At 36.6% G+C, this 10,925-nt stretch overlaps 1 protein-coding gene across 4 annotated transcripts in view; it reads right to left on the reverse strand.

Moving 5' to 3' along the window:
• kazna (kazrin, periplakin interacting protein a) overlaps positions 1-10,925 on the reverse strand; it is a 183,220-nt gene that overhangs the window by 29,782 nt on the left and 142,513 nt on the right. For all 4 annotated transcript variants that reach the window (XM_024292473.2, XM_024292472.2, XM_024292474.2 and 1 more), the window contains one exon: positions 4,715-4,906. In XM_024292473.2, coding sequence (XP_024148241.1) covers positions 4,715-4,906 — 192 coding nt within the window. The remainder of the gene's footprint in view (positions 1-4,714; positions 4,907-10,925) is intronic.

Raw genomic sequence — 10,925 nt, forward strand, 5'->3', positions numbered from 1 at the left:
AAGGAATTGCAAATCTAGTTACATATATTTTCCTATTAAGTGAACCTGTTAAAACAGCATTCATTTCCTCATCAAACACAATATGAAACTTTTATTTAAGGCAGTTTTAAGCTTTTGCTTCACTAATTAAAGACAAGATAAAAGCTAAAACATTTCTTTGTTCCAAAGCATCAGATATAAATTTAATGAGCCCTTTTCTTTTGACCTTCTAGAACAAACGGTTTTATGCCATGGCCATTTTATGTTAAGATTTGACAAATGAGCAAGGACCAGAAAAAGAAGCAAGACAAGATTAATTCTGCCTAAAGTCCTTTGTCCTTGTTCCCTCTACTGCTTTAGTCGCTTATAAGGGGGCTGCAGCTAGAAGCTATGTCCTAAATATTCCAGGTGTGTGCACTTTACATCAATACTGACCGCTTTACGTAGGGCTTTCTTTTTATTTATTTATTTATTTTTTGCTTTTATTTGACACGACCACTTATTGTGGGCTTACACCATAAAACTGTAATCAATAAAAAGAGTTCAAAAAGGAAAAAAAGTATGAGAAGACTGGGCAGTTTCATTTGTTTTACCATCAAGATTGTTTAAAAAAATATATATAAATAATGATCTTGCAACAACTAGTGAATTTACCCCTTGTTACAAAAAATGTACCGCACTTGAATATTCAATTAAAAAAAAAATACTAAAGTTAAAGCCAGGTCCACGGTGCTCTGTCAAAATGTTTGGCAGTGCTAACATGCAGCTACATGTTAGCAAACGCGGCTAGCGTGTAGCACTGTTAAACTGTGTTTTTTTACTCGTTCCCTGCCAGCAAGGCCTAGTGGGCCCCATTAAGTTTCAAAGTGGGCAGAGAATGTGGGCCCCAATTGGGTTTGTGGCCCCAGCTGTGTTCAGTCAGGTTTTGTTGTTAGGAAACATGTACTACTTAGTTTTTACTAGGGATGGGTACCTAACCAAAATTCAGTGAAACGTTGCTACCAGTATCAGCATACAGTTGCAGTGCTTAATGTTGTGATCGTTAAATAAAATGAAGTTTACCATTTTATTATAATGAAAGATGAATTAATACATCGAGTTTTCTTTTTTAAGTCATACTCTTAAAAAAATGAGAAATTGTTTTGGTACAGTCTTGGGATAAATCGCAATATGCATCATATTGTGAGACGTGTACGCATGTTATCGCCCAATGGGAACGCAGCATTACAAGTAATGTGATGACGCTAGTGTGGCTAGTGTGTAGCATGTTACAAAAAGATTTTAGTGTTATTGTGAATGCATTTAATAGTCTGACTGACTTATGAACTTATTTCTGACTCTTTTATCTTGTTTGATGCACATCATATTTAAAAAATAGACTTTTTACATAGTAGTGCAGAAAATACAATAATTGTAAGTAATTGTAAGTACTGTCCAATTGCTGTAGTGTTTGTAGTTTTTGTCAGAAGGAAAATAAATCTTACTGCTGTTACATATGAATGCAAACACATTCATCTTTTAGTCTTTAACTCTTACATTTTTAGGAATAACAGAAGTGTTTTTTTCTTCTTCTTCAGGTTTACAGATATTTCCATTTGCCTCTCTGAACCCACTCGGATGAATCAAACTTCAACAGCCAATTTCCTCCTGTTCTCCCACATATCCCATCTTAATTGGACAACAAATCTTCCCTGTTTAACATTTCTGGACCTTGTAAGCCAAGCAAAGACCCCTTTTATCAAGCTTTCATTACACACTGATTACTGCTGCAGCTTGCTGGGATCGCTAGACTTTTGCCTTCATTAACAGAACTAAGTCATAAATGATAGAATGGCTCTGGAAACAGACTGTTTACAAAGCCAAAGCTGAGCAGAAGATAAGCATTTATTTTATGTCCGCTGTGGTTCATTCTGCCTCAGTCCATTTAGCTTTCAGGCATTTTTACGAGAAAAAGCCACAGCATCAAGTATCCCACTTGATTTTATAGTTAGCGCCACTTTAAAAAAAAGATTTTGCCGTCGTTTTGAATGTATCTCATGTTGACAGCTTCCAATCTTTAAAGCAGAGCCTGCTTTTTACCAAACTAAAGCACTGGTGTAGCTCCATATTATTGCCTTTTTTTAAAAACACAGATACAGTTTATTATCAGGTACCCCATAACATGGATATAAATGAACTTTATAAAAAGATTAATGAGCTTTTTTTAGTTTAAGACTGTTAATGATTAACTGTACAGTTATTTCCTACAACCTGTTATTATTCTGTCCTGATTAAAAGGTTAAAATGCATTTACGTCCAATGTCTCTATTTTATTTAATTCCATGCAAACTTAAAACAGCAATCAGATTGTTTTAAAGATCCACTCCAATAAAAATGGTGTTTTTAACATGTACTTAGAGCGTTTTGCTCATGATGAAGGACATCTATTGAAGGGACCATACTGTGAAAAAACTTTTTGAGGTTTTAAGTGTATTATACTGTTCATTCCTCACTATAAACAACCCCAAAGCGATATTTTGATCCGTTCACGTATTTCTGAGTAATCCTCTAAAAACCTGCACTCTTAGTACTAGCCCCTCCCATACCCTTGAGAACGAGTGGGTCCTCACATGCTGATGTCACAAGGGGAGACAGAAGAGTCTGCTCCGCCCCCAGGGTAACACAAACTGCAAAGCTAGCAGCTCGAGCTAGCGGTGATCAGCTAGCTTTAATTTTGCTTTTTTCCATTTTTTCGTGTGTGACAACGCTGACGAGGCGGCTCTAGGATGACGTCATGAAGTGGGTGGCGCCCTCAGGGAGTGAAAGGCGGTGCCTCAGAGATTGAGTCGTTTTACTTCCGGGTGTGAAAAGAGTCAGCAAAAAGTAACTAAAATTTCATAAATAATTTGGGGTTTTTTGTGTTCCAAAGGTAATATTTGACTATATATATGGATCTAGTTTACTATGAAAAACTTAGGAAAATTGTGGTATGGTAGAAAATTAAGCTTAAAATTGCATTTCGAACTATTTCTTTATTGAACCAATAATGTTAGGGTGGGAGAATGTGTAATCAGGCAGTTCTCAGTTAGAGGTGGGGAAAGGGGTAGAGTTGTTCCATGCCATTAGTCCCGCCCACAACTACGAGCCAAATTTCTAATTAACTCCTGCTGCTCTGCAGAAACTTTGTCCTAGAAAATGACACGTTTTTTAATTTGGCTAAAAACGGCATAATCATTATTTTAAAAAAAACACTGGGAATGCTCTAAAACTAGGTCAAAAGATGATCAGAGTGGAACTCAAAAGAATGTACTTGTGTCTAAATTCATTTAAAATAAAGCATGCAACAAATTGCAAAAAAACTCACAGTCACAGCTGCTCTGGTAAACATTTTTTTGGCATAAAAATTAAGACTAAGAAGCAAAATTCAGCAGGCTTTCTCTCAGCAGGAGTGGGACTGGTAAACAGAAAATCTAGAAGAGTTGAGCGCTGACTGACAGCGCTTTACTCTGACTATGAAGTGGAAAATGTTGTCAGTTATTACCTTTTACTTGATTCTAAATGTGACTCTCTGAATCCCCAGTGATGTTTATATTTAATAATTAATGAAAAAATCTGAAACAGTTGTAAAATCTTATTACAACAAAGCCAATTTCTCTGTAACCTTTGTACTTGGTATCTATGTGGATTCATTAAAAGCACAAAGTAAACATTCCCTCCCTTTGTTCTTGACGGCGTTGTTATTGCATGACTTACTGTAGTTGAACCGTAGCTGGGAAGTAAGATAAAAGCCCCGCATAACGCAAGACTGTCACTTTGAAGCCGTTAAAGCCTCCAAACATAACTCTACAAACACACAATGTGACAACTAAGACCCACATCACACACAAAAGTTAAACACACAATAGCTGTGCATGATTACCCACATTTTGTTCAAAAAAGTGTAAAAATTAAGAGAAACTAGCAAAAAAACAACAAAAACATGCATCAAATATCAGCCAATGAATGCCTTGCCTAAAATCTTTCTTTATATCTCTTTACATTTTTGGTGTTTTCCAAAAAACCCTTCACAGAACACCAAGAAAAAAATAATAAATAAATCTATGCAGAGTTATGAATCTTCCCTATCTGCTTGAAAAATGTCTAACAGAAACTTTTCTCTCCAGGGTAACAATGGCTGCCTCTTATCAGTAGAGGGGGCAGAGGGGGCTGTTTTAATCTTTTAGTGCAGCCTCCAATTCTGCTGATCTTGGGGTTTAATTAAGACTTGAGAGCTGAGTGAGCATCAAGGGAACTGCCTTTAATTTAATTTGTTTTTTTTTTCCTAAACTTACTTTTTCTGCAGGTAAATCTCAAAGCTCCATCAGCTCCGATTACTTGGTGTACCACAGATTTCATTCCACTGACACACGTCACTGTCATACAGTCTTTCATTGGCATGTTGGAAAAACACAACTTTGTTCTGTAACAACAGAAGCCACAAATGTTGAGGTTAAAAATCTAAAGAGTACTGAACGTCTTCCGTTAACGCCTAAGCTTTAGTTATTATGACTTAGCAGATTAATCAGAATATTAAAATAGTTCAAAGAATATCAGGCATTTTCACCTCACCGAATCCAGCCCTCTTTGGCAAAAGTTTGGACACCCTTGTTCTAAGGCCAGAAGAAGTATTAGTCAGTTGTCTGTGTCAATGGGAATAAAGACGCACCGGGGTCCTGGGTTATGTTGCACATCTTGATATGACAAGCTCTCCCCTCACCTTGCAGAGCCTCCTTGGCTCGGTCCAGCTCCTGCTCCTTCTGCGCGAGCTGCACACGCAGCTCCGTGATGGAGAGCACATCCGCCGAGGATCCTCCCTGGGTTTCCTCCAAGTCTTTACTCAGCATGTCCTTCATCTGTCGCAGCAGGTGCACCTCCTCCTGGAGCTGCGCCACCTCCTCACGCAGCAACACTACAACAACGCAGAAGGAGGAGAGCATTACTTTACCAAAAAAAACTCGTGAGGAAGTGTTTATGAAACGGGTAAATACCTCAAACAGAAAATTCAAATGGAGTTAATCGGCGTAGTCATGCTGTGCGCCCGTTTCCATCAGGTTGTATAAAATCAATTTAAGATCACTACAGGGAGCTCGGTTTAATTTTTGATTGAGATAAAAGCTGCATCCAATTACCTACTGTCTGTGATACCAATCAAAGAGATCCAGCAGATTAATACAGATAAGACGCTGATCCTTTAAATTGTAATTTTCTTTCAAAATGTCTTTAAACATGAGTTAATCTCTCTCTGGTGGCAGAAATTATGACAAAAAGTTTCCATTTAATGCTCACTGGAGGACGATTTGCTCTGTTCCGCTGTGCCTTGTCAAACCATAAAATGAAAGACGCATAAGAAAATTGGATTTTTTTCATCCAGCTTGAATCAAAGAAAACTTTTTAAATGCTTTCAAAAGCATTAAGAAGAAAAAGTAATTTAGAACAAAACAACAGAAAAATGTCATGCCTTATCTTCACGCATAAAGTTTTTTTTTTTTTTTTTTTCAAAGAACGACAAAATAAATTAAAATAACTTTTGCACAGTAAAAGTCCTTGTGGTGGTGGAAACATGTCGAAAGAAGGTTAACATTCTGCACAATCATAGGCATTTGTTGGTTCAATGGTAAAAAAAGATGACTATTTAATGATGTCTTAAATGTTTTAAATGTTATACTCATATCCTTCTAAAGAGGAGGCATAAAACCCTGAAAGGTGCACGTAAAATAAAGACATAAAGATTACTGAAATATATATAAATATGTAAATTAATTTGGCATATGAAAAAATACACAAAAAGCATATTAAAATATAAAAGACTTCAAATATTTGCAGATTTAAAGGTTGGTGGATTAAAAAATCCTGCAGCACATGATACTTAAATGCATCATTCTTCTCCTATTAGGAGTAAACGGTAAGGTTTGTCAGACAAATCTGAAATGCGTAAAGAACTTTAATGAATGATGCTAAACCTGTCAGCACTGAGCTCATCAGATTAAGTTAGTAATTCAATAATTTAACGTCAGTTTCTGCTTTAAATGTTGGTGTTAAAGTAGCATTTTCAATAAATGTTTTAGTTTGTCAAAGTTAAAAATATTGATGTTTGATGGTTTACAATATTACAGTGTCATATATAAATGATTGGTATCTGGATGAGGAGGATATGCTGAGTAGTTTGTAATAAAAGTATGTTATAACCAATGTTGGTAGTTAGCTCTAGAGCAGTCATAGTTTGTAAAAATAAATAAATAAATAAATAAAACGATGATCTTAGAGAACCTTTTGCACCAAACTGATAAAATCTATTTAAATTGTTCTAAAAAAAAACAACTTTAAAACGATTTAAATCTGTTTTCTTGGCAATAAAACTCAAGTATCTGAATTGTTTCATTGTCTTCTTGACTAAAGTGGTCCTGAACTTAGAAAAACTAAGGATTATAACTCCTTCATTCTGGAAGATTCAGAAATCCTTCCTCAAAGCGCAAAAGATCACAGAAACACCAGAAAATAATAATGCTCTTCTCTGTCTGTGCAAGGACCCAACAAAACCAATTCACCATCAATGAATCTGTTCAGACAGACTATGCAGCTGACGCCACTTCATGCTAACTGATGAAAATGAAATGTAAAGGGTAATATGTAGAGGGGCCAAACATGAGATCCTTGAGCTCCTTAAGTGTCGTGAGCTGAGGTGAAAGCACATCTCACAGAGCAACTCAAGCAGCAGCTCTGTTGGAGAAAACTTTAACAGTGCTATTTCAATTGTGATTTTGTCTATTCTAGCCCCCCAAAAACCTTGTCAAATTTCAAGGACAATTTCTTCAGAGGAGCAATAGAAATTTGCCTTTAAATTGTGGGCGTGGCTATTGGTGCAGAAAAACCCCGCCCTCCTTCCTATGTGCTGAGAGCTCTCTGTTGAAGCGGAGCAGGGAGCCCGCTCTTTTTCGTCTGCTCCTGATTCACAATGACTTGAATAAAGAAATGCTCAGAAATGCAATTTGGAGCTCAATTGTTGTTTACCTCCATTGTCAGAAAAACGCCACAAGAACATGTTAAAAGCACAATTTTGATTGGAGTGGGCCTGTAACCCTTGTGCTATCCCAGTCATGTTTACATTAAAAGTGTACTTTTTTTCCAAGGATTTTTTTTATCTTCACTAATGTCAGTGGCAGACGGAAACATCCTGTCACTTTTGTCATGGGAGGGATCATACATCAATGTTAAGGGTGGGGCCATCTGGACCCCATAAGAGAGCACAAGGATTAAAAGAGCCGTAAACTTAATAATCAGAGTGCAATGGCTTTTGAATATCCAGACATAGTTAAAAAAATATTTAAATTCCTAATGTATTTGGTTATTTTGATAATAATTGTGCCAAAAAAAGCAACACGGGGTGCAGTTGTCTCTCAAAAACACATCTCTTTGCAGGTTACATAATATAAAATAAAATGTATTTGCTTGAGCACAAGTCTAGACATTTAAATGTTACAGTAAGTAGTTGGTTTGGAGCTAACTTTTCATATCACAATAAATCACGATAATTCACTTTATAGCACTTTAAAATTACGATCTTTTACTTTTATTTATAGTTCTCATTTGATTTTAAGGCCTAATATTCCTCGTGATGAACAACTGAGTCCAGGATGTACCCTGCCTTTGCCCTGAAGCAGCTAGGATAGGCTCCAGCCACAGCGTGACCCTGCACACCACTGTTTTGCAGTGAGACACACGCAGAAAGATAGCTTATCTCCTGCAGGAGAACTTGGTGGAAGCATAACATGAAGTCTGCTTCATATTTTTCAGCGCCTGCATAGCCTCTAGGTCGCTAAGAAGCACGTGCTAAAGCTTTGCATTACAATGACAGAGTGGGAGCCTCCTGATAACTCCTATCTCTCCTGCTCACCCTTCCAGGGTCTTCCCTGCAGGAGCTTCGGGGTCGAGGAACTCGCCGACACCGTGAGGTACCTATAATTTCTAAAACTGACAAACGTTTTACTATTTAAATATTTTTTTAATGGTTAGTTCTCTATTTTGCTATTCATTCAAAGCAATTTTTTTCAACAGTGGGAAAATCTGTATTCATAACTGAAAGTGAATTATACAGGTTTGTAATCCTATAGTTGAACATTAATTTGAAAGATTCTGATCTCCACCCTTCATAATACACAATCAGATAAATCCCAGCACAATAGGGACTCGTCATCCGGTTTGTTTTCCTCTGATGGAAACACAAGGAACTATCAAATACCAAGAAATAAAAGAACCTCAAGTAGGAGTCAGCTGTGGACGGATTGAGGAATGTTACCTAACCCATCACTATTTGGAGGTTAGTAGAGTTACTCATCATCATCTGGTTGACATAACTTACTGATGATAAGGTCAGAAATTAGCACAATGTCATAGTTATTCAGCACAACCAGAAGAGCAGACACTTGGTTTCCACAAAATATAGACATGATGGAGTCGTTCCACCAGCCTTGAAGTTCCCTCTTGAATCTCTGATTTACTGCAGCAAATTAAACGTGAGATATAGAGCTGATGCAGTATCTTTTTATAAGACTAACTGACAAGTGAGGATGAAGCATGGCTTTTAAAGGACACTGAGAGGCCATGATGGATGCAAAGTATCCTGACCAGAAACATATCTGCAGGAAAGAACAACCTCAGTGACACTAAAAGATATCATTCATCAAGCTCCAACCAAAAAAATAAAAACTTGTCACGTCAAAGTGGGCAGTTGTTGTTGCTCACACGATTCAGCACCCCTGCAAAGGTTCAAATTCCAGGCTGAACAGTCAATGTGTCCTTGAGCAAGACGAATAGCCTCCAATTGTAAAAGTAATATGTAAGTCACTTTGGATAAAAGCGTCCGGTAAATGCTGAGTAATGCAGAATAAAACGAAGAGGGTGTTTGAATGCTGGGCAGGAAAATAAAGAGCTGCTCTCTTCTATCCATCCATCCATCCATCTATCAAAACGACCTTCCCTGAAAGTCACCAGATGGTTTCTTTAAGAAATCACCCCAAGACAAGATTTAGTGATGAAGACACAAAGGAAAGGTCACTTTGCAATTACTTGCTCCAAGTAAAGGATCAATAAAAGTACATTTCTAAAAGTGAAAAGTCAGCCAGAATGCTAATTTTGTATCAGGACAGGATCTGCATGTTGTTGTTTTTTTTTTCTACAATTGCTCATCCATAAGACCAACTCCTTCCGGCATGTTGATTTCTGGTTTTCCCACTAAAATGCTATTCTGTGCTGTGCCACATGTTTTAAAGATCTGAGGAAAATCATGTTTTTTTTTTGCTTTTTTTTTACATGATTTTGTGGCATTTTTCTCATGATGGAGGACATACAGAAAGAAAATGATTCTTAAAATTGTATTTTTGAGTATTACTTTATTAAAATTGTTAATTTAGGAGCAAACAAAAGAATGGACTTGGAAAAAAGCCTGTAGGTGTGACGTGCGGGTATAAGCGCCATTCTGATTAATCTGATTAATTAATTCCTTCTGCAGTCTAGAGAATAATAAATATGATATTTTACATAAAAAAGGAAAATATAAAGCCCCCTTTTGACCTCTTTAGCGCACTTTTCCTTTTATGACTTTAAACACAAGCAGCATAGACTGTCCATTTTAACCATTTGATTGTTTAAAGCTAGAGAAACAAAATTCAGCAACATTGCTTCTTTTTTTCCAATAAACGGAGTTGGAAAAGAGGTTTATGTTTTTTAAACTACAGCAAGCATAACCACTTTGAGACTGCTAGATCATTTAAAGTCAGCTAAAACTTCGGCTTGTTCCAGCATGCAGAGTGATGAAAGGTGACCTGCCACAGGCCAGCTTAAAAGTTGGAGTAGTGAGGAAACCTTTGATAGCTTAACAGCATCCAGAGATCACATCTCATTAAAACATGAATTCAGTATTTACATTGTATTCCTTTTTTTTTATTTGTAATATGATTTTACTGCAACAATAAAACAAAAATTTGTTCAAAGTATCTAAAAAAAAAAAAAAACAATTGATCACTTCAGTTTAGAGTCCAGAAAATGACAAAGAACTCTTTGTAAACCACTTCTTTGAAATAAAGTTTCAAATATTTAATAAATTATGAATATGAATTGAATCAAATGAGAACGATTGAGTTAATATATATATTTTTGTATCCCATGAAATGATAAACACAATAATTGTCTCTGGTTGCCACGGTGAATCCTCCACCGCCTCTGCATCCTCCAACCTCCTTCATGTCCTCCTCTACTGCATCCACAAACCTTTTTGATCCTAACCTAAACCTCTTCCTTGGTAGTTGGTGGAGCATTACTGAAGAGAAAAACAAGACTGACGACTTATTCATTGAGGCACAAAGTGGTATACTTGAAGCTAAAAATGTTTAATTTTCCTTCATTAAAATGCACGTCTTTTAAAGTCTCGCACATCTGTTTGATGCCAGAAGCACTTTAATGAAAGTAATGAAAGTTGTCAATGGAATGATGGATGAATTATGTACATTCAGTGATCCACTTAATGCATTCTGCTCTTTTTCTTAAAACTAGCTCTCCTTCGGCTATGATGATCCACCGACGGTAAATAAAAACTCCATTTTGGGATCTAAATGACTGATAAATGTGTGAATTTGCATAACAGCCTACATGCATCAGCAGACATGCATTGATGAATTATGGACCTGATCAGTGTCTTATCTTGTCTATGTGATTCAAAAAGGGCTCACACTGTCTTCATATAATCCTTCCACCACTTCAATGACAGCTTGTGTGCCTCAAACAGGTCATCATTTTCTTCAATACCTCAGCAGATCTTTGAGAAAGTAACTTTTATCGGCTTGTTTTGACGACGGGGGTTCTAAAAATGACTGTTTCTTTTTGTCTGAATTTAATTTTGGAAGAAAAAAGAGATCACTGGAAGCCAGTGTGTTTCT

The sequence above is a fragment of the Oryzias melastigma genome, linkage group LG7, assembly GCF_002922805.2.
Source record: "Oryzias melastigma strain HK-1 linkage group LG7, ASM292280v2, whole genome shotgun sequence".
Lineage (NCBI taxonomy): Eukaryota > Metazoa > Chordata > Actinopteri > Beloniformes > Adrianichthyidae > Oryzias > Oryzias melastigma.